At 36.7% G+C, this 27,634-nt stretch overlaps 1 protein-coding gene across 1 annotated transcript in view; it reads right to left on the bottom strand.

Moving 5' to 3' along the window:
• Positions 1-2,035: 2,035 nt before the first annotated feature.
• LOC149784638 (uncharacterized) overlaps positions 2,036-27,634 on the bottom strand; it is a 39,848-nt gene continuing 14,249 nt past the window's right edge. Inside the window, exons 3-4 of the mRNA XM_089933020.1 lie at positions 19,258-19,428; positions 2,036-2,235 (exon numbers count right to left, since the gene is read on the bottom strand). Coding sequence (XP_089789146.1) covers positions 2,036-2,235; positions 19,258-19,428 — 371 coding nt within the window. The remainder of the gene's footprint in view (positions 2,236-19,257; positions 19,429-27,634) is intronic.

Raw genomic sequence — 27,634 nt, 5'->3', positions numbered from 1 at the left:
AAGTAAAATACAAAACTGTAGAGATCCACATTGGTTGCAACATGACTCGTTGGTTTTCACATGGATGCAAGGAGCCACAAATCGCCATCGTGTCATTTCATCGCTGTTGTAGCCACTATTACCACCAGTATATTTTGCCATTTAAATAAAGCCATTGAGCAGCACATGATTTGATATACATGGCGGCGAGTAAAATTGCTGGAACAAGATCACGTATGTATGTAGGTAGGTAGGTAGGTGGGTAGGTAGGTAGGTATGTACGTACGTACGTACGTACGTATGTATGTATGTATGTATGTATGTATGTGTCTTTGTATGTATGTATGTATGTATGTATGTATGTATGTATGTATCTTTGTATTTATGTGTGTATGTATGTATGTATGTATGTATGCATGCATGTATGTATGTATGTATGTATGTATGTATGTATGTATGTATGTATGCATGTATGTATGTATGTATGTGAGTGTGTGTGTAATTTCGATTTTTAACGTAGCTTTAACAATGTTTCAGTCATATTGCTATGATTTCTGCATTGTGATAGTTTATAGTGATGTCTATTATTACATTGTTTTTTCAACGACGTGTGCACTGATAATGTATGTATGCATGTATGTATGTATGTATGTATGCATGCGTGTGTGTGTGTGTGTGTGTGTGTGTGTGTGTGTGTGCGTATGTATGTATGTATGCAATACCTAAACATTCAACGAACGGGGAATTTAAACCGATCATTGTTTGGAGACGACTAGGCTCAGTGGCTAGCATGATGCGGGTTTGAATCCTACTGGTATATGGATATTGTCATTACTACTCAAGGTGTCACCTTCATTTCGTATTCCTCTTGAAAATTATTTCAGTCTTATAATATACTGTACATTTAAAGGGTTGTAAATGTGTAAGAGAGGTAAAGACACAAGCGTTTCTGAATCTGTTTGGAATTGCATACAATATAATGCAATCACCCATGTATTAAATATTCACTGATTAAAAGCGGTATCTCATATTAGTGCTTTTAAGATATGAAGTATATGAAAGATGATGAACAATTCAGCAACCAGGATATTAAAGCAATGAAACAATCGTTATAACAGACTTAGACCATCTAAATTATGTTGGCTTCAAAATAATAAAGTCAAGCGAACATATTACAACAAAACCAGAGTGATAGTACCAATATAAATTGCTATGAGAGTAGTGGGTTTACACGTTCGAGTCGAAACTTGGGTTACAACTAACGTTTATAAGAGACTTTGAAACATTGATGTACATTACACATCGTTATCTATTGCATAAAGTATTCGCGTTTTAAAGATATTCAAGTCAGATAATGCCTTACAACTCAAGCTTCAGTTCTGTTTTATTTAATAAGAGTAGTTCCTATAAAAACTATGATAATGTAATTCACCCATCAATCCATCTGTCCATCTATTGATAGATACATAGATGCATGCATAACTTTGCATTACTCAAGAGGTGATACGTAAGGATTTTGTATAATATTAAACAATCAAATGTATTAGCATGTCATTGTTATAGTTAAATATAACATTGTACGTAAGTTATTCCTATACAACCCAAATCAAATCATTCGTTCAACATCTTCTTTCTTTTATGTGTTGTGCAATTTGCTACAAATAGTCTAACATTAACGTTTTCACACTTCTGTGTCAAATTTATTGATAGGGAATATGAATATAAAAAACTTATTACACAAGTGGTTTCCACGTGTGAAAAAAGTTGAACAATTTCGAACATTTAACGAATAAGTGTTGAAACAATGTGAAAGCTTATATCTTAGCATATATTAAGTCACGTGCATTAATACATGACACGACGAAACATGAACATATTAATTCAAAAAGACAAAAAATAAAAATACACCGATATTCTCGTCAGTAAACTCAGATACCTCAGACATTGTGCATTCGCCAATGCCATTTTATGATGTTCTTTGGGGGTTGTTTCACATCAACAAATGCTATTATACAATATTTGGCAATAATATTTTTAAAACTTAACAAAACTGTATTTATATGATAAAATGCATTCTGACGTTACCACAGATAAGCTGCGTCGCTGTCCACTGACCATCCTGTAGACACGTGACTGTCGGAGTGTGGTCTCCTTTCGCGAGTAGACCATCCTGGCATCTGTAGGTGTAGGTCTGTCCGACCTCCACTTCTACTGTCTCATTTACTGCCCATGGTAATGCAGGTGGAGTTTTGCATACTATTCAAACATAACAATACACCCTTAATACCAAACATATATATTAATCGCACGAACAATATTAGAGATAAATGCAAGAATGTTTTTTGTTGCCAAAATGGATCAATTTCTTACAATTTAGGTAAACTCCTAAAGGCTAAGAGTGACCATTATAAACACTCTGAGACATATATATCGACACGTAACAATATAACATGAGCCACTGAGTAATGTTATTTCCGAATAGATCGACGAGTTAGAGCAATGAGACGATAATACCAATATATATATATATATATAAAACATGCGCTATTATAGTTTCCTTCATTATTGTTATTATTATTATTATTATTATTATTATATGACGCAGGATTGTATCAGAAGCAAAATTAGATCAGGTAATTACAATCACATGTGACAGGAAACATCTATATTTTTATTAGGCTCGACGGATCACTCCGTTAATTCTAACTTTGTTAAATCTTTTAAAAGCTAGACCATATATAAATATTTATCTGAACGATTATATATATTAATACATTTGGTGGCTAAGTAATCAGCCACAAATTAATAACACTGAGAGAGCTCAATGACATGATACTTTTGGCAACAAAAGCTATTGATGTAAATGTATTAAATATACGTCCATTCTGACTATGCAATGTAGGAGAAGCCAGATTCGCTCTTTTGACCCTGTTATGAACCTCTTAACGGGTGCAGGCTTGTTCTATCTATCACGAGATGCATCATATGATGTTGTTTACTCCGACAAAGTGTTGTACTTTTACAAGTACAAGTCTTATGCAAAGCATGTGGTTTTGTGTTTAAAATGTATTACCATTTTTCCGTAGTCTTTGTTTTGTATTTTGAAATGTATAATCCAAACTGGACACTGCTATTAAATTATGTTGACATAATTTAGATTGAATTGGATATGCTGTTATTAATTTGCTTTGATTAAATGTGTTATTTGTCTTCTCTAAAGGAGCTTGTTTTGTTTTAGTTCTTCACAATATTCTTGCTCTGTTCTCTGTTGAAATTATATTCTTATTCACTATAACATCGAGGGAAGTCATCCTCTAGATAACGTCAGTCTAATCAAACTAACCACCCCTATTACTAAGAGGGAGACGTTACAAAGTGGGTTCTATCGTCCGGGATTAGTTTGAACGGTGTGAGTGACAGGTGCTGAGTAGGATATTGGATAGAACGTAGAGTCCTATAACAGTGATAAATTTGGTTATTATGAAAGCAAGGAATTAATTATGTAGTTAGTACATGCCATTGTTTGATATGTTTTAATGTATTGTATGACATTGCAAAAAATTAAGATTCCGTACCTGTCTTGACAGCATGATTGTTGTGTGAATTAAAGTAATTCAGAAAGAAGTGTTGCCTTTAGTCACACTTGCGAGAAGAGATATTTAAGAAAGTGCCGAGGGATAATTGCACATTGTTGCTGCTAGTAAGCTGCATTTTGAGAGAAATGCTGAATTTTGAGAGAAATGCTGAATTTTGTACTGTCAGATGTTGATATTTTGCATTAAAGTTTTATGTAAGCAAATCCGTAGTTAAGATATTATTGGAAATCAATATGGGTCAGTATTCTTCAGGAAGCTGTTTCTTGTAAGGCAGTAAGAGATAGTAAATACTTAACATCAGTAAATTGGTTGGTGATACAGGTGAGTAGACTAGTAGACTAAAATAGCAACTAATAGTCAGTCAAAGAGTTTAAGTCTATTTGTAAAGACGAAATAGGTTTTGTAAGGACCCAATTAGGTTATTTTCTAGAGCGGAGTCTCTGGTAATACAGAGAATGCAGGAGGCAGAGAAAGACATAATAAGGCAAGCTGATGGAAAAGAAAGAGAAAGAGAAATCGAGTTAGCCAGATTGCAGGCCGAATAAATAGCCATGGAGAGAGAACATACGATAGACATGGAGAGACTAAGGATGGAAAAAGAATCTAGGAGGGGTGAAGAACTGATTGAACATTCAGGACCCACAAGCGAAAAATTAGAGGATAGACGTATCGTCCAGATAACAATACCGATGTTTAACGACAGAGACAAAATTATCGTTAACTTTTTAACTCAGTTTTAAAAGTTAGCTTTAATCCATCATATACATAATGACCAGTGGGATATTAATATATCAGCATCTTTGCACGGAGCTGTCAAGGAAGGGTGTCTTTCATAATATGGCACCGACTGAAGGAGATGACTACGTCATCCTCAAGAAATCGATATTAAGACACTACGTCCTGTCGGCATAAAGATTTTACAGACCTTTTAGAGAGTTGTCTAAGGGAACAACGGAGACACGCACCCGATTTTGTATTCACCTACTTCTGATTTTAGATAGATGGATTCAAATAACAGGCACCGCGCTCACTTATGAATGCATACGGGAGGAGATCTTGAACGAACATGGTCCTCAGTACGTATCGGAAAGACCTGATCGTATTTGTAGCGTAGTGTGATTTTGCTATCTTAGAATATATCATATTATGACTGAGCGATATGAGAGTGCACATTATCGTCTAACAACCACGAAGAACCAAGAGTCAATGGCCGTATAAGAACTAACGGTTTGACACCTCATAAGCGGAATGGTCAAAATGGTGGGAAGCTAAGGGATTATAACTGCAGCCGTGATCAGTTCCGTGTCCTAGGAAAGACCCAGGGGTTGGTAAGGGTACCCCTGCTAAGAAAACTGAAGTGGTATGCTACGAATGCAACACACCTAGCCATATACTCACATATTCCAGGACATATCGTCCCACAATAAATACAGTGACCCCATGCACAGGTTAACGGTGTAAACTATTAGACCATTCTAATAAAGCTACGGTAAATAGAGATAATGCTACCGTGGTACATGACACCAGCTTTGGTGGATAGCAGCTTTGTCAAATCTGCTGATTATATAGGTGAGACAATGGAAGTCCAATTATCTTATAAGACATAATTCTCTCCCGGTTGTCTACATCTACATTTGTTCAAACATCGTGCTTGTCAGGAGTGTCGCACGACGCACGACGCAAGTCTTGGATGTAGGAATGTGTTGCCACAGCCAAATCGTATGACGTGTACACCTGGACACGTGGGGTCCATATAGACGAGGTCTAAGAAGCAAAGTTAAGGTCAAAGCCACTGAATCCCTCGACTTCGCCCATAGATACTTTGCTACCTGGATGAATTAAGGAGACTCCAAGAGGAAGATTAAGGAGACTTCAAGAGGAAGATGCTACCCGTAACAGGTTGCGCGGGTATCCAAAGGAGTCCTTTCGGACCTTGCCAAACGTAGAAGCAGAATTCGTGCTGAAACTGGTTATCTTGTATTGATACACCAGGATGGGAACCGAGAGGTATAAGCAAGTTAATGTACATCGATCATAGAGAAAAGACGTGCTTAGGCTAGCACATGAGAGTCTATTTGGTAGTGATATGGTCGTGGCAAAGACGAGATATAGGTTAGAGAGGTAATTCTACTGGCCAGGTGTGAATGGGGATGCAAGGACGTTTGTCTTTCGTGTAACAAGTGTCGACTGGTGGCACCTAAGGCCTCACATCACCCAGTGACATTAGGAACCACCCCTCTGATGAACTTTTCTCGAGGGTGATAGACTTGATAGGTCCGATAAAGTCTGCGTCAGGAAGTGGTAATTGTTATGTGTTTACGATTGTTGATTATTCTGCTCGACACCCGGAGGCCGTTGCGGTGAAGAACATTGATTCAGTAACGGTGGCTGAGGCTTTGTTAGGAGTTTGGTCCAGAGTTGGTGTAACTGAAGAGATACTAACTGACAAAGGGACGTAGTTTGTTAGCCAGGTGGAAGAAGTGATCCGGTTACTTTCCATTAGGTACCTGTTTACTACCCAGCTCCGAAAAAGTTGTGAGAAGGTCGCCCAAGGAATGGGATTGATAGCTTGCTTGGAACTAGTTTATGAGAGGACAGTGAGCGGATCCATGGCTGTATAGAAACAGGTATGACCGGATCAAATGGCATCGGAGAAAGTACGGACAAGGCATCCGTATGCTGTTGATCTCCGTGAAAAGCTGGATGGATTTTGAGTCTTACTACGACAAAAAGGCGAAAGAACGGAACTTTGAAGTGGGTGATAAGGTGATGTTGTTCAGCGATGGAGCACAACAAACTCCAAGTCCGCTGGAGGGTACCCTTCGTTGTAACGGAGAGGAAGGGTGGATATAACTAACATGTCAGGGAAGGCGATAAAGAGAAGTAACCCGTTAACCTTCTTAAACACTATCGTGAAAGGGAGACACCCACTGAGGTCGTGGTTGAACAGTTGTGACTGAAGAATCCGAAGATTGTCGGAAGTGCTTACTAGGTGTCCTTTGACGAGGGATGAAACATACGTCAGTTACGTAACATTACCGTCAGAACAACGTGAAGGGGTGGAGAAGATACTCCAAGACTACTCAAGTGTCTTGACAGAAAGACCCATAATGACGGATTTGGAAGAACTCAGTTTTGACGTTGCTGGAGGAAACGCCTGTGAAACTTAAACCCTATCCATACCTCGTGCGAAGTTAGAAACTGTTCGGGACAAAATTAGAACTATGCTTGACTTATGGGACATTAAACCAGCCAAATGTGCATACGGTTCACCGGTTGTGTTGGTCCAGAAGAAGGGTGGTGATTACCACGTTTGCGTCGACTATTGGAAATTAAACAGGATCACATAATTGCAGGTCGATATGGTATCGGATCCTGAGTTCATATTTGCCGGAGTAACAAATGCCAAATATTTCTCTCAAATAGACTTGTCCAAGGGGTATTGGCAAATTCCAGTTCGTAGTGAAGACATTCCAAAGGTTGCCTTTGCAACAACAGATGAGATATTCCTATGGCTAGTCATGCAGTCCGGGGTCCATAATGGACCCAGCATTCCACCCGAATGATGAGAAACTGATAGCAGCTATAAGAGGGAGCGGAGTTTTAAATCTCATGGACAATTTGTCATTAGTGACACCTGCTTGGTCTTACTGGGAAACGTTCTGGAACGACTTATACAGGGCTCACTGCTAGACCATATAAATGTCACACAGGATTTCGGAGATTGACTTTTCTAAACCAAACACTCAGTGAAGACACATTAACCCCAGACAGTGCTAAAGTCGACCAACTTCTTAGCGCCGCACGTCCAACTACGAAGACAGACGTGATATCTTTTTTAGACTTGCGGGCTATTATCGTATGCATATCGCAAACGTCAGCTATATTGCTAGTCCGTTGACGAACTTGACAAGGAAGAAGTCTCCGACGAAGCCTATTTAGACAGGCTCTTGTGAGAGAGCATTTCAGATGTTGAAGGATAAGTTGACGTCAGACGCCGTAGTGAGACAGATTTGACTAGTTGAAAGTAGTTATATAGTGTTTACATACCAATTATCCGTTATTATTTTTTGGTCATGTGTACTAATAGATAATTAATCACATGATACACTGAAAATTATTAGCAAATTATTAGCAAATTATTAACATATTTTGAACTGAAAGGCATGCTTACTGGGAACGCATCATTCCATACGGTGGCAACTCGTTTGCTTTTTTATCCATGCTGAGGAGGTCTTGTGTTAGCTTTTCAAAACGTTCATCAACAAACTACATCCAGAAAGAGAGCATATGATAAATGCTGAGGATATTTTAATTTAGCAAAGGAGGGATACACATAGTTTGTTTCTGACAAACTTTTTAAAATTACGACGGAAATACTCAGCTGTGACGAGATGTTTTGAATTTGATTACAATTTCTGGTTTTCATATTAAACCTTGAACTCGACTTAAGATCTTTCAAAATAGTTTCTAGTTTGGTCATCTTGCAACACTCTGTAAATCATCTAAGTTTCTTATAAAAGCTGTTGGATTATTCTTTCTACATTAGTTTAGTAAAGTAACTAAAGTCAACTTAACTGTAAAATGACTTTGCCATTTGTTTTGTCTCGAAGTTATCTTCTGAACATGAAACTAGGAAGTACGTATTGTATGTATATAGCATTAATAAACTATGGTTTCACGCATACATTCAAGCGCCGGTAGAAAATCAAAATGAGTAAACTCGGCCAACATTGACGTGGCATGCGCAAAGGAGGCGGAAGCATGGTGTAATTCTACTACATAGCCGATAACGGTTTGTCAGATGACTCGGTGGCAAAGATGAGACAAATTCCTTCGTACTACAGCGTTTTATGTGGAGATCACATATTGCCTCGCCACCACCAAGGGCAAACAACTAATAATTTTATTAGAGTTCATTCAATGTGCACGCCAATAAGAATTGGTTATCCATTGATACAATCCTTACAATCTCAGTGCTTTGAACACAACATCGAGTTAGACATATCGGAATTGAGGATTACATGCAATAACTACTAGATCTCAATAGCTGGACAACGTCCAGAAACTTCCATTATTTGGCGCAGAAGAACGTGAGTTCTTCAGTCAGCTGGGTCTGTTTTACATATAACACATGCATGTAATCGCACCTTTATGAAAGAGTTTAGTTTACAATCAGAACATAGATGATACTGACCTGATCAAGTCATCACAAAACAGGCATTACAGGGTCATGAATGTGTATTTTTTTAACTGACTCAAGAGATGCACAGGAGCCTGACTCTCTGCTTGCTAGAAACAACATACGTAATTGTATAATGATGGATGTTCTATCACCGTTTCAAAATTTAAATTTCATATTATATAATTAATATTTAATACGGCTAAGTAATGTGAGTTTGTATTGCGTTGGTTTGGAATGAAAATTCAAAATAAATTATTTGTTCTATACCATGCTTCTAGTTAATTTGCGAACGTCTTGTAAAAGTACGTTTATTATGTTTGCATATACATTCTAAGTTCATTTTTTATGGTAATGACTACTGACAGATAAATGTCCCATCGAAATTAATTAGCAAATATTGGACATACTTATTAAATAGTTTTGACCATGGAAAACATCCGTTCTGTAATGCTACATGTGCTGGTATCGGATCATTCAATTCTAACGATTAATATAATTTGTTTGATACATGCTACGGAAGTGTGTTGGACGCTGCCCACTGTTCAGAATACCATATTTCCAATTTAATAGAAAAAGTATCTGACAAGTACTGTTATCAAAATAATTTTTGGTTGTTCAGAAACGAAATCATATACATATCCCAATTTACATAAATATTTCAGAAGCAAATGAAATGAGTAGAAACATATGAACATATGTTTCTTATTTACGTCCAAAATAAAATTATTACACTTTATGATTAATATTCAACCTTGTTATGCATGTCCAATCTTTCAGATCTTTCAGGAACATATATTGCATCCACATTGTGACCGTTTGCAACATTCTGTGTTCTTAGTAAGTTATGTAATTTCGTTTTAAATGGTATGTGCTTTCGCTCATTATTTTTGCTCTGAAGTCCTTTTGCAATGCAGACTAGAGGAAGTTTAACTCGATTACAAGGAGCATTACATGTATCCGTGTAAGTCATCCAAGAAGAACCAACAGAGAACCAGCAAAGACAAAGAATGGGACTCAAATGCGTTACAAGACAGATGGAAGCTGAAGCACATCTGAAGTCGACAACAAAACTATGTGGCAACCGTGTAGAAGTCATGGGGGAACGCATACAAGAGAATACAACGTATTTGATCTTTCTGTGTGCAAATGACATGCTACCTCAGGTATGGTACGCTCAGGGTCTAACTTGTCGAGGCTATTAAGACGACAGGTAAAGAAGCACGGACTTCGCCCAGGCGTCAACTCAACACAGCTCATCGGAGACGTATTTCAGCCACGAACCCAATTTGCGACATATTGCCTGGAAGTTTGCATCGAAATTTTAAGAACTGAACACCTTGCAAGAACAACACACACACTAAGCTTAAGAACGGGTGTACTCGAATAAGCAGGGATAATTGTATTCATTTGACAGCCACCTTATCACAGTTTAAGGAAGAATTTGACTGAGTTCAAATTATAAGTAAACGATATATGTTACTGACTTAGCATATCACCTGAAAACGCACAGTAAGGGTGATGTGTGTTGATTTTCTTATCTTACTCAAAACTTACATAGGTGTCTGGAAGGTTATGACCTTAGAGACAACATACGTAACTGTATAATGATGTACCTGTCAACACTGGTGACAACAGAGTGACGATGGTTCAGCTATTGATTTGTGAAGTTTAGCAACTTCATCTAGAGCAGGTTGTTAAATGATTTCAACATACCAATGTCCGTGTGCTTAAGTACCTGTGTGACTATAATACAATATGTCTATGGTGCGATGGACGTTCTATCATTGTTTAAAACGGCAGCAACGACTGTTGCATTTGCTTCTTTAAATTCTCTCTGCGACGGACAGCCCGCAAAGGCGTGGAAACATTTACGCTTCACACGCTTCTGTGTTGAAGTATCGCAGATGTGTAAGAGGAACTTATCGTCACGCACTGCGATATGAGCAACCAGGATGCTTTTTTCGTTAACGATGTCTATCTCTGCAAGTCGCACAAATTCAGGTAGCTGGGGTAGGTTGCCCACAGCTGAAAGAAACGTTCGTTATCCCAGTTAATGCTGACCGAGTCCAAGTCTGGCCATTCGAAAAATTACATGATGATAGCATCGACCACTAATATGCTGTGGTCATTACATAGGTATTGTACACTCTGCCTTTTTGGGTACTCAAAGCACGAAGTACGAGAAGACCATGAGCGTAATACGGCGCTCAACTATGACCTGAGGACCTGTCAAGACAACGATGTCTGTGCATATGGATGCATAAGCGTACCAGATATTATAGCTAAAAGGTTGACACTTAAGTTTTACAAGCAAAGGTGTCTGCATAACAGAATGTGTTCCTGAACACAGAGTTCTGGCATTTGCACGTGAAACAAGCATGTTACAGAATGCAGTACCATGCACAAACACACCAGAGGATTGCTTCTATAACGATGACGTGAATTCCACTGACAATACACCCGGGTGTATTCTCCGTTGATTTTCTTTAAATCAGTATTGACCCAACTAAGAAGAGTTAATTCTGGACAATTATTCAACATATACTAATAATAATAATAATAATAATAATAATAATAATAATGATAATGAGGACTTTGTATAGCGCCTAATCTTTAGAAGCTCTAAGCGCTTTACAACTTGAGACAACACCTATAGGATAAGAAACATAATAATATTATTACAAAAACAAACAACATGAAATTAGAAAAACACTATTTAAAAAAAAAAAAATTAACAACAAATTAAAAAAAATAAAGAATTATAAATCAAATTTTTTAAAAAAAATATACACAGTCTGGAGTTATGTGTTTTTTTGCCTGTTTATGTGTTTAGTTTTCTTACGTTTCTCATGTGAGGGAAGATCGTACAATGCTTTTTAAATCGCAAGACGGCTGAATAATTCACAAACAACAAATCCCATTGATGACAAAAATTGATTCAATTGGTGCTAACTCTGAAATGAAAGGTCAGTGTATGAATCTGTACAAACAGTGTGGTTTCCGTGCTCTGTTAACAACAGATGACTTCCATTTGGGGTAACTGCGAATTATATGCGAAACCTACTTGATCACAAGTGCTGGAAAATGCGCAACATCTACCCAAATATTTCGCAGATGAAGGTATGTGGTTCAATGAGTAGGTCCAAGTTTATGTATTGCAAAGGCATGTTATCAGACCTGTAGGAGAAGGGTCACTTTGATCAAATTAAAACTAAATCATATATAATACTGACCTGAGCACGTCATCACGAAAAATGCAGTAAGGAGAAATTGTGTGGAACATTTTATCTAACGGTTTTCTTTCTTCTTTGTTTTGTTATGAGGGTGAATGGTTTGGTGCTCATAACATCGATTGACGGTTGCAAAGCAAATAAAGAAAAATTTAACATAATAACACGAGCCATTATTGATATAAATGTTATTTTCGTATTTACACTTGATTTGTATAATCCTCCTAGTTTGGTATTTTCCATATATTCTTGCTTTGGTTTTAACTGCAGTGGAATACGAAGTCTTGTTTATTGAAATTTATTTTATTTACATGCCTTGTCAAGTGCCATCTGATTGTATAGATTTTAAAGTTTGTAAAGTTGTTTTGCAAACTGCTTTGACTGCTAAAAGTAACAAAACAGTGTATGCACACAATATAAATTTAGTAGATTTAGAAATGAGTACAGATATATAAGACGAATCGGAACTCATTAAACACTTATTTATATATTTATCGAACAGAGTTTGAACCGAAGCGCATCCATACTACACTTCTCAATGTGATGGGAACGTACCATTCCATGTTAAGGCTTAATACAACTCGTTTTGTTTTAAATACATATTGAGGAGGTCTTTGTAAACTGTCCACTGTTCAAAATGCCATCATTGCAAAGTGTATATAAAATAACGCTGTAAGAAGGGCTTTTATAGTTTGTTTTTATTGTTTAGTAAGGCACGTACTTATTTTAAGTTACATAACTATTTTAAACTCATAGACGTCGTAATTACATAATTATTTTAAACCTTTGGACGTCAGTAGAAATAAACGATCAGGTGTTTTACGTTTACATTCAAACCAGATTGATTCTTGAATTTAGATAGGTTGTTCTTATGATATATATTAAATCGTGTACCATATCTGCGATCTGTCAAATTCGTTTCTTTTGCTCAAGTTGTTTCCTCATTGTTGCCGTTTGTGCCATTATGTGTGACATATATGGTTTCTCAAAAACACCCGTCAAATAACAGACATTTCCTCAAAGTTCTTCATTTATATAATGTTATGATCAAACGTTTCCACATATGTCATACTCGTGTTTCTCGAAACGCCACTCCGATTGCAAGTTAATATCAACTTGAAATTTGCCGAACACTTCTTATCGTTTCTAATTTAATTTCTGAAGAAATTCTCTGAATCAATTCAAGTATTTTAAAGCATATTTAGCATTAATATCAAATAAACACCAATTTACTCCCACGTCTTCGGAAGAATTGACTTTTATGACAGCTCAAAAGGTGCTAACACTGGATTAAAATGTCACTCCATGCATTTGGAAAAACACTGAAAATTATCTGCTTTGTTCAAAACCGATGATTTCTATTTAGGCATAACGGAATTGCGGATTACATTCACAAACATCTTGATCTCAGGAGCTTGACAACATGCAATGTTTACCTTTACACCAAGCTAACGAATGTAGGTGCCTCAGCAAGCAAGTAAATTTGTTTTAATTCAAAGGCATGTTAACACCTTAAGGACAACGTTTATTTAGGTCACAATTACATTTAAAACATATATGACAGTGTCCTGATGATAAAATATCATCATACAACAGGCAGAAAAAGGGTGTCGATGGTTTCAGATTTTCATGGGTTATGTTATTTTAGCATTAAATCACCGTTTAAAACTTAAATTTGGTGTTATGCAGCTAACAGAAAATACGGCCCATTCATGTGAATTTATATGAAGCTAGAAAAAATCTTCTGGGCTAGTTGTGTCATTGTTTAAAATGTACACGAGCACGTTTCTGCTTTAGAAAGGATACTAAGAAAGTGTCTTTGTTTCGTTTTGTACAAACCTTTTGAAATAAAAAATTTCATAATTATTTTCCTATACTATGTTTTTAAAAGAAGGTTTAAATGAGAATGATTAATTTCAGTTTAAGCTAGCAAAGCAAGAATATACTGCTCACACCAAGAAAATACAGACACAAAACATAGTGTTGTGATGTAGTTGTTTCTTCACGGAACAACGGATAAGTATATGTGTGCATGACCCATATATGACGTTCAAAGTTCACATGGCGTCAAAATAGATTTTCAAATAATGTAATTGACGCAACATTATGCAATGGGAATTTAATTTGAATAACGCTGTAGTCAGGTAGTGAAATGGATTGATAACATACCACAAGTAATAGTTGTTGAGGTCCAGCTACCCTATAGTATCCACGTGACTGTTGGATTATGTAATGGTTTTGCGACTAGACTCGAATAATCTTATGAATATTACAAACATAGGCAGTACATTAATGGTATTCTGAAATGATATAAATATTGTGGTCGTAGCAAATAAAAATGAAACATATCTGAGACAGAGAATGAGCGTGAGAAATATAAAACTTATGAATATGTCTATATCCAGGTATTCTCTGATTTCTTATTTATCTCCATCAGCAAGTAAAATGCTTAAAGGTTCCAGATACTATTCATGTATGCAAGTAATGAGGATGTGCAAGAAATTAATATCTAAGTGGACTTATAGTTTTGAATATTTAGCTTTTCAACAGAATACTGCATATTATCATTGCCTTAACTTCTAAATTTCGTTCACCATACACAAAATTGAAAAGAGAAGCTACACAACAATTGACTACTTTCGTCGCTCGGTGTGGTTGTATATTTTTTATGTTTATACGGTAAATGTGAACTGGTGTTCAAAAACTAAATTTGCTGTCTTAAATTGAATGGTAAGTGCCCAAAAAAGAAATGCATGTTTCCAGTTTGATGACATTAATTGTGCTAACCCCTTTGTGAGTTAAAATTAAGGTATTGGTGTTTGCATACCAATATACGTTTATTACGTTTACTCATAAATAATAAGAGATAAATGATCCCATCACCCTTCGCAATAAACTAGCAAATCAACAGTTTTGGACATGAAAATCATCTTGTTAAATTCCTACATGTTCAATTGTAAGGATTATTACAACTATTGTATATGATGCTACAAGTTAAGGAGGTCTTTTGATATCATATTAACTGTTCAGAATACAATATTGCATGGTATATAGAACATATATCTGACACTTGCTGTGTCAAAATCATTTTAGTTGATTAGCGAAGGAGTCAAATCGTTAAAAGTAAGTATAAGCATGTGATCAGATGTTTTATATTTACATCCAAAACCAAACTGGGTACGGGTTATGATACATAATTAATTTATGTCGATATTAAACCTTGTTTTATATCTGTAATCTTCAAATTCGTTTTCGTGCAAATCTTGCATCCACATTGTGACCATTTGCAGCATTCTGTCTGCTTAGTAAAGTAACTAATGCTGATTTTCAAGTGGTATGATTTCGATTATTTCTTTGCTTTGAATACCTTTTTGCATTACATACATGGGATAGGTTATCTCTATCACGAAGAGCAATAAGCTTGTCTGACTAGGTCTGCCAACGCGAGGCAGCAGTAATCGGCATAGTCAACAAATGGGACCCCAAATGCGTTGCAAGACTTATAGAAGCTTAAGCATCTTAGAATTTTACCATCACCTCATTTAGAACCATTCGGAAAAGGGTTGCATTCGGTACTATTATGCACAGCTTGCGTTAGAAGGCAAACAACATCATTTTACTGACCTGGTATGGCCATAAATACATCCAAAATCTCCATCCGAATAGACTTTCCAAGGCAAGAATGTAAATACTATTATAGCCCGCTTAGCGAACGGATATCAAAGACACCAATCAGATTATGTGTGCGAGAGGATTTGGAAGCCGTTCCTAGTAATACGGAACTTCCTCAAAGATGTATTGTCTTCTGGACGCATAAGTGGGATAATACACCGTTTAGTATCCAGGGGGAACGACACACACTCAGACGCTGTTTATTTGACGGGAAAGGATTCGATGTGATTGTCCGTCCACATCCTTGCTAAAACATTGTCCAGATACATATCATCGAAGAGATCCTTTTTGAAAGCAAAATCATGCTTGGGATACATTTATACATTCTAATCTTTTTGAGCCTCAAACTATGATCGAATAAATTTTGGGGTATAGCCCCATGTATTCCTTTTTAGGCTTACTGTCGCATGGATACCTAAAGTTTCCCATGACGTTTATTTGCGACTGTTGAACAATGTTGGTTGGTGCATTGCTCAAACATGGTTATTCCATGTATTCGTACACTTTACCGATTGTGATGTGCAACGAGTATGTATGTGTACCTGTACTGCGAGTATGTATGTGTACCTGTACTACGAGTATGTATGTGTACTTGTACTACGAGTATGTATGTGTACCTGTACATATTTATATTGTCACAATATTGTGGCCTAATCTTTTACTAATATAAGTACATTAGTAGCTTGCGGAAGTAAAGCACAGGCAGACCAACATCAAAGCGCTTTGTTGACTTTAGTTTTTATATTTATTCTCAAGGGCAATGATCCTACAATCAAGGTTTTCTCGGGATTCAAGCGCGGGGTCAGTACTTCGCAGACTAAGTTTATCTTGCTCACTGTCCCGAACTATGGCGGCGATGGCAGTTTTACAGGCTGTCGATATTATTATCGATCACAGCGATATTCGGTAGGTTAAAATAATCCTTTTCAATTCATTATGGGCGTTCTACATATATTATGCACTTCTGAGAGAGTAGCGGGTGTAAGGTGAAGTTGTTTACATTTGCAACCGGCACACTGGACATAATCTCGGTTTATCTCTATGTTAATTTCGAGAACTATGGCTGAAATTTCTTTAGATATTGTAATTGTGGAAATTGTATATGAACTAAGCACACAACTAACTAAACTGACATCTCCATTGTGCTAAAAAATTAGTCTGAATTAGTTTAAAGTACACAATCCTTAGCAGTTATTAAAATAGACACAATTCATTTTGCGGGACTAGACAATACTAGCTTCTTTTTGTAACAGTTTATATATGAAGTCCAGGAAGTGAAAATGACCACATGGAGCTAGCAGTTATTTGAGGCGCACGTCTAAAGTAATGCCAAGCTGTATACTCTATAACCTACGTTACACTCATCTCTCATATACCAAAACAATGCGAATTAAGGGATCTTTAAACAATATCTAATATACCCGAAGTTTATTTTAAACAACCAGTAAAACCAGTGAGGGAACCCGGGGAGATTTTCTTCTTTAAAAAGTTAACCCTAAGTAAAATACAAAACTGTAGAGATCCACATTGGTTGCAACATGACTCGTTGGTTTTCACATGGATGCAAGGAGCCACAAATCGCCATCGTGTCATTTCATCGCTGTTGTAGCCACTATTACCACCAGTATATTTTGCCATTTAAATAAAGCCATTGAGCAGCACATGATTTGATATACATGGCGGCGAGTAAAATTGGTGGAACAAGATCACGTATGTATGTAGGTAGGTAGGTAGGTGGGTAGGTAGGTAGGTATGTACGTACGTACGTATGTATGTATGTATGTATGTATGTATGTATGTATGTATGTATGTATGTATGTATGTATGTGTCTTTGTATGTCTGTATGTATGTATGTATGTATGTATGTATCTTTGTATTTATCTATGCATGTGTGTATGTATGTATGTATGCATGTATGTATGTATGTATGTATGTATGTATGTATGTATGTATGCATGCATGTATGTATGTATGTATGTATGTATGTATGTATGTATGTATGTATGTGAGTGTGTGTGTAATTTCGATTTTTAACGTAGCTTTAACAATGTTTCAGTCATATTGCTATGATTTCTGCATTGTGATAATTTATAGTGATGTCTATTATTACAGTTTTTTCAACGACGTGTGCACTGATAATGTATGTATGCATGTATGTATGTATGTATGTATGTATGCATGCGTGTGTATGTGTGTGTGTGTGTGTGTGTGTGTGTGTGTGTATGCAATACCTAAACATTCAACGAACGGGGAATTTAAACCGATCATTGTTTGGAGACGACTAGGCTCAGTGGCTAGCATGATGCGGGTTTCAATCCTACTGGTATATGGATATTGTCATTACTACTCAAGGTATCACCTTCATTTCGTATTCCTCTTGAAAATTATTTCAGTCTTATAATATACTGTACATTTAAAGGGTTGTAAATGTGTAAGAGAGGTAAAGACACAAGCGTTTCTGAATCTGTTTGGAATTGCATACAATATAATGCAATCACCCATGTATTAAATATTCACTGATTAAAAGCGGTATCTCATATTAGTGCTTTTAAGATATGAAGTATATGAAAGATGATGAACAATTCAGCAACCAGGATATTAAAGCAATGAAACAATCGTTATAACAGACTTAGACCATCTAAATTATGTTGGCTTCAAAATAATAAAGTCAAGCGAACATATTACAACAAAACCAGAGTGATAGTACCAATATAAATTGCTATGAGAGTAGTGGGCTTACACGTTCGAGTCGAAACTTGGGTTACAACTAACGTTTATAAGAGACTTTGAAACATTGATGTACATTACACATCGTTATCTATTGCATAAAGTATTCGCGTTTTAAAGATATTCAAGTCAGATAATGCCTTACAACTCAAGCTTCAGTTCTGTTTTATTTAATAAGAGTAGTTCCTATAAAAACTATGATAATGTAATTCACCCATCAATCCATCTGTCCATCTATTGATAGATACATAGATGCATGCATAACTTTGCATTACTCAAGAGGTGATACGTAAGGATTTTGTATAATATTAAACAATCAAATGTATTAGCATGTCATTGTTATAGTTAAATATAACATTGTACGTAAGTTATTCCTATACAACCCAAATCAAATCATTCGTTCAACATCTTCTTTCTTTTATGTGTTGTGCAATTTGCTACAAATAGTCTAACATTAACGTTTTCACACTTCTGTGTCAAATTTATTGATAGGGAATATGAATATAAAAAACTTATTACACAAGTGGTTTCCACGTGTGAAAAAAGTTGAACAATTTCGAACATTTAACGAATAAGTGTTGAAACAATGTGAAAGCTTATATCTTAGCATATATTAAGTCACGTGCATTAATACATGACACGACGAAACATGAACATATTAATTCAAAAAGACAAAAAATAAAAATACACCGATATTCTCGTCAGTAAACTCAGATACCTCAGACATTGTGCATTCGCCAATGCCATTTTATGATGTTCTTTGGGGGTTGTTTCACATCAACAAATGCTATTATACAATATTTGGCAATAATATTTTTAAAACTTAACAAAACTGTATTTATATGATAAAATGCATTCTGACGTTACCACAGATAAGCTGCGTCGCTGTCCACTGACCATCCTGTAGACACGTGACTGTCGGAGTGTGGTCTCCTTTCGCGAGTAGACCATCCTGGCATCTGTAGGTGTAGGTCTGTCCGACCTCCACTTCTACTGTCTCATTTACTGCCCATGGTAATGCAGGTGGAGTTTTGCATACTATTCAAACATAACAATACACCCTTAATACCAAACATATATATTAATCGCACGAACAATATTAGAGATAAATGCAAGAATGTTTTTTGTTGCCAAAATGGATCAATTTCTTACAATTTAGGTAAACTCCTAAAGGCTAAGAGTGACCATTATAAACACTCTGAGACATATATATCGACACGTAACAATATAACATGAGCCACTGAGTAATGTTATTTCCGAATAGATCGACGAGTTAGAGCAATGAGACGATAACACGAATATATATATATATATATATATATATATATATATATATATATATATATATATATATATATATATATATATATATATATAAAACATGCGCTATTATAGTTTCCTTCATTATTGTTATTATTATTATTATTATTATTATTATTATTATTATTATTATATGACGCAAGATTGTATCAGAAGCAAAATTAGATCAGGTAATTACAATCACATGTGACAGGAAACATCTATATTTTTATTAGGCTCGATGGATCACTCCGTTAATTCTAACTTTGTTAAATCTTTTAAAAGCTAGACCATATATAAATATTTATCTGAACGATTATATATATTAATACATTTGGTGGCTAAGTTTATCTAAGGTCTGTGAACATTTTTCCATGTGTTTTAAAAGTAGGCCAAAAGGAAAGAAATTAGTCAGGGGAAATTATGTCATCTCAGTTGAAATGAAATATGAATTTACAGTAACTCTCAAAATAAAGAAAGTAAATGAACCTGTAATGCACTTAAAGTGTCATTTGCCCATACTGTACTTAAGTCTTCTGTGTAATGCATATTAGTCATTAGTCATTACGCACTTTATAATTAAAAACTTTTAATTTTAATGAAGGGTGTGTATAATATATAAATAACAAGTCAGGAATTCAAAGTATTAAGAAACATTTAAAATGGTAAGAGGTCTCTTTTGAGATGTAAATATATATTTCCCTGTAGAAGGTTTAATTATATAATCTTACCTTATCTTTCTGTAATCAGCCACAAATTAATAACACTGAGAGAGCTCAATGACATGATACTTTTGGCAACAAAAGCTATTGATGTAAATGTATTAAATATACGTCCATTCTGACTATGCAATGTAGGAGAAGCCAGATTCGCTCTTTTGACCCTGTTATGAACCTCTTAACGGGTGCAGGCTTGTTCTATCTATCACGAGATGCATCATATGATGTTGTTTACTCCGACAAAGTGTTGTACTTTTACAAGTACAAGTCTTATGCAAAGCATGTGGTTTTGTGTTTAAAATGTATTACCATTTTTCCGTAGTCTTTGTTTTGTATTTTGAAATGTATAATCCAAACTGGACACTGCTATTAAATTATGTTGACATAATTTAGATTGAATTGGATATGCTGTTATTAATTTGCTTTGATTAAATGTGTTATTTGTCTTCTCTAAAGGGGCTTGTTTTGTTTTAGTTCTTCACAATATTCTTGCTCTGTTCTCTGTTGAAATTATATTCTTATTCACTATAACATCGAGGGAAGTCATCCTCTAGATAACGTCAGTCTAATCAAACTAACCACCCTTATTACTAAGAGGGAGACGTTACAAAGTGGGTTCTATCGTCCGGGATTAGTTTGAACGGTGTGAGTGACAGGTGCTGAGTAGGATATTGGATAGAACGTAGAGTCCTATAACAGTGATAAATTTGGTTATTATGAAAGCAAGGAATTAATTATGTAGTTAGTACATGCCATTGTTTGATATATTTTAATGTATTGTATGACATTGCAAAAAATTAAGATTCCGTACCTGTCTTGATAGCATGATTGTTGTGTGAATTAAAGTAATTCAGCAAGAAGTGTTGCCTTTAGTCACACTTGCGAGAAGAGATATTTAAGAAAGTGCCGAGGGATAATTGCACATTGTTGCTGCTAGTAAGCTGCATTTTGAGAGAAATGCTAAATTTTGAGAGAAATGCTGAATTTTGTACTGTCAGATGTTGATATTTTGCATTAGAGTTTTATGTAAGCAAATCCGTAGGTTAAGATATTATTGGAAATTAATATGGGTAAATATCCTTCAGGAAGCTGTTTCTTGTAAGGCAGTAAGAGATAGTAAATACTTAACATCAGTAAATTGGTTGGTGATACAGGTGAGTAGACTGGTAGACTAGAATAGCAACTAATAGTCAGTCAAAGAGTTTAAGTCTATTTGTAAAGACGAAATAGGTTTTGTAAGGACCCAATTAGATTAATTTCTAGAGCGGAGTCTCTGGTAATACAGAGAATGCAGGAGGCAGAGAAAGATATAATTAGGCAAGCTGATGGAAAAGAAAGAGAAAAAGAAATCGAGTTAGCCAGATTGCAGGCCGAATAAATAGCCATGGAGAGAGAACATACGATAGACATGGAGAGACTAAGGATGGAAACGGAATCTAGGAGGTGTGAAGAACTGATTGAACATTCAGGACCCACAAGCGAAAAATTAGAGGATAGACGTATCGTCCAGATAACAATACCGATGTTTAACGACAGAGACAAAATTATCGATAACTTTTTACCTCAGTTTCAAAAGTTAGCTTTAATCCATCATATACCCAGTGACCAGTGGGATATTAATATATCATCATTTTTGCACGAGCTGTCAAGGAAGGGTGTCTTTCATAATATGGCACCGACTGAAGGAGATGACTACGTCATCCTCAAGAAATCGATATCAGGACACTACGTCCTGTCGGCTTAAAGATTTAACAGACCTTTTAGAGAGTTGTCCAACGGAACAACGGAGAGAAGCGCCCGATTTTATATTCACCTACTTCTGATTTTAGATAGATGGATTCAAATAACAGGCACCGCGCTCACTTATGAATGCATACGGGAGGAGATCTTGAACGAACATGGTCCTCAGTACGTATCGGAAAGACCTGATCGTATTTGTAGCGTAGTGTGATTTTGCTATCTTATAATATATCATATTATGGCTGAGCGATATGAGAGTGCACATTATCGTCTAACCAACTGGGGGTTGCAGGGATCGACGAAGAACCAAGAGTCAATGACCGTATAAGAACTAACGGTTTGACACCTCATAAGCGGAATGGTCAAAATGGTGGGAAGCTAAGGGATGATCAGTTCCGTGTCCTAGGAAAGACCCAGGGGTTGGTAAGGGTACCCCTGCTAAGAAAGCTGAAGTGGTATGCTACGAATGCAACACACCTAGCCATATTCTCACATGTTGCAGGACATATCGTCCCACAATAAATGCAGTGATCCCATGCACTGGTCAACGGTGTAAACTATTATAATGGTCTAATAAAGCTACGGTAAATAGAGATAATGCTACTGTGGTACATGACACCAGCCTTGGTGGATAGCAACTTTGTCAAATCTGCTGATTATATAGGTGGGTGAGACAATGGAAGTCCAATTAGCTTATAAGACAAAATTCTCTCCCGGTTGTCTACATCTACATTTGTTCAAACATCGTGCTTGTCAGGAGTGTCGCACGACGCACGACGCAAGTCTTGGATGTAGGAATGTGTTGCCACAACCAAATCGTATGACGTGTACACCTGGACACGTGGTGTCCATATAGACGAGGTCTATGAAGCAAAGTTAAGGTCAAAGCCGCTGAACCCCTCAACTTCGCCCATAGATACTTTGCTACCTGGATGAATTAAGGAGACTCCAAGAGGAAGATTAAGGAGACGTCAATCGGAAGATGCTACCCGTAACAGGTTGCGCGGGTATCCAAAGAAGGAGTCCGTTCGGACCTTGCCAGACGTAGAAGTAGAATTCGTGCTGAAACTGGTTATCTTTCATTGATACACCAGGATGGGATCCGAGAGGTATAAGCAAGTTAATGTACATCGATCATAGAGAAAAGACGTGCTTAGGCTAGCACATGAGAGTCTATGTGGTAGTGATATGGTCGTGGCAAAGACGAGATATAGGTTAGAGAGGTAATTCTACTGGCCAGGTGTGAATGGGGATGCAAGGACGTTTGTCTTTCGTGTAACAAATGTCGACTGGTGGCACCTAAGGCCTCACATCAACCAGTGACATTAGGAACCACCCCTCTGATGAACTTTTCTCGAGGGTGATAGACTTGATAGGTCCGATAAAGTCTGCGCCAGGAAGTGGTAATTGTTATGTGTTTACGATTGTTGATTATTCTGCTCGACACCCGGAGGCCGTTGCGGTGAAGAACATTGATTCAGTAACGGTGGCTGAGGCTTTGTTAGGAGTTTGGTCCAGAGCTGGTGTAACTGAAGAGATACTAACTGACAAAAAGACGTAGTTTGTTAGCCAGGTGGAAGAAGTGATCCGGTTACTTTCCATTAGGTACCTGTCTACTACCCAGCTCCGAAGAAGTTGTGAGAAGGTCGCCCAAGGAATGGGATTGATAGCTTGCTTCGAACTAGTTTATAAGAGGACAGTGAGCGAATCCATGGCTGTATAGAAACAGGTATGACCGGATCAAATGGCATCGGAGAAAGTACGGACAAGGCATCCGTATGTTGTTGATCTCCGTGAAAAGCTGGATGGATTTTGAATCTTACTACGACAAAAAGGCGAAAGAACGGAAGTTTGAAGTGGGTGATAAGTTGATGTTGTTCAGCGATGGAGCACAACAAACTCCAAGTCCGCTGGAGGGTACCCTTCGTTGTAACGGAGAGGAAGGGTGGATATAACTAACATGTCAGGGAAGGCGATAAAGAGAAGTACCCCGTTAACCTTCTTAAACACTATCGTGAAAGGGAGACACCCACTGAGGTCGTGGTTGAACAGTTGTGACTGAAGAATCCGAAGATTGTCGGAAGTACTTACTAGGTGTCCTTTGACGAGGGATGAAACATACGTCAGTTACGTTACATTACCGTCAGAACAACGTGAAGGGTGGAGAAGATACTCCAAGACTACTCAAGTGTCTTGACAGAAAGACCCATAATGACGGATTTGGAAGAACTCAGTTTTGACGTTGCTGGAGGAAACGCCTGTGAAACTTAAACCCTATCCACTACCTCGTGCGAAGTTAGAAACTGTTCGGGACAAAATTAGAACTATGCTTGACTTATGGGACATTAAACCAGCCAAATGTGCATACGGTTCACCGGTTGTGTTGGTCCAGAAGAAGGATGGTAATCACCACTTCTCTCAAATAGACTTGTCCAAGGGATACTGGCAAATTCCAGTTCGTAGTGAAGACATTCCAAAGGTTGCCTTTGCAACAACAGATGAGATATTCCTATGGCTGGTCATGCAGTCCGGGGTCCATAATGGACCCAGCATTTCCACCCGAATGATGAGAAACTGCTAGAAGCTATAAGAGAGAGTGGAGTTTTAAATCTCATGGACTATTTGTTATTGGTGACACCTGCTTGGTCTTACTGGGAAACGTTCTGGAACGACTTAGACAGACAGGGCTCACTGCTAGACCATATAAATGTCACATAGGATTTCGGAGATTGACTTTTCTAAAACAAACACTCAGTGAAGACACATTAACCCCAGACAGTGCTAAAGTTGACCAACTTCTTAGCGCCGCACGTCCAACTACGAAGACAGACGTGATATCTTTTTTAGACTTGCGGGCTATTATCGTATGGATATCGCAAACTTCAGCTATATTGATAGTCCGTTGACGAACTTGACAAGGAAGAAGTCTCTGACGAAGCCTATTTAGACAGACTCTTGTGAGAGAGCATTTCAGATGTTGAAGGATAAGTTGACGTCAGACGCCGTAGTGAGACAGATTTGACTAGTTGAAAGTAGTTCTATAGTGTTTGCATACCAATTATACGTTAATATTTTTTGGTCATGTATACTAATAGATAATTAATCACATGATGTACTAGAAATTATTAGCAAATTATTAATAAATTATTAACATATTTTGAACTGAAACGCATGCTTACTGGGAACGCATCATTCCATACGGTGGCAACTCGTTTGTTTTTTTATACATGCTGAGGAGGTCTTGTGTTAGCTTTTCAAAACGTTCATCAACAAACTACATCCAGAAAGAGAGCATATGATAAATGCTGAGGATATTTTAATTTAGCAAAGGAGGGATACACATAGTTTGTTTCTGACAAATATTTTAAAAATGCGACGGAAATACTCAGCTGTGACGAGATGTTTTGAATTTACGTCCAAAACTAATTTGATTACAATTTCTGGTTTTCTAAGTTCATAGTAAACCTTGAACTCGATTTAAGATCTTTTAAAATAATTTCTAGTTTGGTCATCTTGTATCATCATTGCAACACTCTGTAAATCATCTAAGTTTCTTATAAAAGCTGTTGGATTATTCTTTCTACGTTAGTTTAGTAAAGTAACTAAAGTCAACTTAACTGTAACGTGACTTTGTCATTTTTTTGTCTCGACGTTATCTTCCTAACATGAAACTAGGAAGTACGTATTTTTGTATATAGCATTAATAAAGCTATGGTTTCACGCATACATTCAAGCGCAGGTAGAAAATCAAAATGAGCGTAAACTCGGCCAACATCGACGTGCATGTGCAAAGGAGGCGGAAGCATGGTGTAATTGTGCTACATAGCCGATAACGGTTTGTCAGAGGACTCGGTGGCAAAGATGAGACAAATTCCTTCGTACTACAGCGTTTTATGTGAAGATCACATATTGCCTCACCACCACCAAGGGCAAACAACTAATAATTTTATAAGAGCTCATTCAATGTGCACGCCAATAAGAATTGGTTATGCATTGATACAAACCTTACAATCTCAGTGCTTTGAACACAACATCGAGTTAGACATATCGGAACTGAGGATTACATGCAATAACTACTTGATCTCAATAGCTGGTCAACGTCCATAAACTTCGATTAATTGGCGCTGATGAACGTGAGTTCTTCAATCAGCTGGGTCTGTTTTACATATAACATATGCATGTAATCGCACCTTTATGAAAGAGTTTAGTTTACAGTCAGAACATAGATGATACTGACCTGATCAAGTCATCACAAAACAGGCATTACAGGGTCATGAGTATTGATTTTTTTAACTGACTCAAGACATGCACAGGAACCTGACTCTCTGCTTGCTAGAAACAACATACGTAATTGTATAATGATGGATGTTCTATCGCCGTTTCAAAATTTAAATTTCATATTATATAATTAATATTTAATACGGCTAAGTAATGTGAGTTTGTATTGCGTTGGTTTGGAATGAAAATTCAAAATAAATTATTTGTTCTATACCATGCTCCTAGTTAATTTGCGAACGTCTTGTAAAAGTACGTTTATTATGTTTGCATATACATTCTAAGTTTATTCCTTAGGATAATGACTACTAACAGATAAATGACCCATCGAAATTAATTAGCCAATTATGGACATACTTATTAAACAGTTTTGACCATGTAAAACATCTGTTCTGTAATGCTACATGTGCTGGTATCGGATCATTCAATTCTAAGGATTGCTATAATTTATTTGATACATGCTACGGAAGTATGTTGGACGCTGCCCACTGTTCAGAATACCATATTTCCAATTTAATAGAAAAATTATCTGACAACTACTGTTATCAAATATTTTTTGGTTGTTCAGAAACGAAATCATATACATATCCTAATATACATAAATATTTCTGAAGCAATAGAAATGAGTAGAAACATATCAACAGATGTTTTATATTTACGTCCAAAATAAAATTATTACACTTTATGATTGATATTCAATCTTGTTATGCATGTCCAATCTTTCAAATCTTTCAGGAACATATCTTGCATCCACATTGTGAACGTTTGCAGCATTCTATGTTCTTAGTAAGTCAAGTAGTTTCGTTTTAAATGGTATGTGCTTTAGCTCATTATTTCTGCTCTGAAGTCCTTTTGCAATGCAGACCAGAGGAAGTTTAACTCGATTACAAGGAGCATTACAAGTATCTGTGTAAGTCATCCAACAAGAACCAACAGAGAACCAGCAAAGACAAAGAATGGGACTCAAATGCGTTACAAGACTGATAGAAGCTGAAGCACATCTGAAGTCGACAACAAAACAATGTGGCAACCGTTCAGAGGTCATGGGGGAACGCATACAAGAGAATCCATCGTATTTAAGCTTTTTGTGTGCAAATGACATGCTACCTCAGGTATGGTACGCTCAGGGTCTAATTTGTCGAGGCTATTAAGACGAGAGGTAAAGAAGCACGGACTTCGCCCAGGCGTCAACTCAAGACAGCTCAACAAAG

Source organism: Sinohyriopsis cumingii, chromosome 14 (genome assembly GCF_028554795.1).
Source record: "Sinohyriopsis cumingii isolate HCF-2022 chromosome 14, ASM2855479v2, whole genome shotgun sequence".
NCBI classification, from domain to species: domain Eukaryota; kingdom Metazoa; phylum Mollusca; class Bivalvia; order Unionida; family Unionidae; genus Sinohyriopsis; species Sinohyriopsis cumingii.
This window is presented reverse-complemented; position numbering and strand designations above follow the sequence as displayed.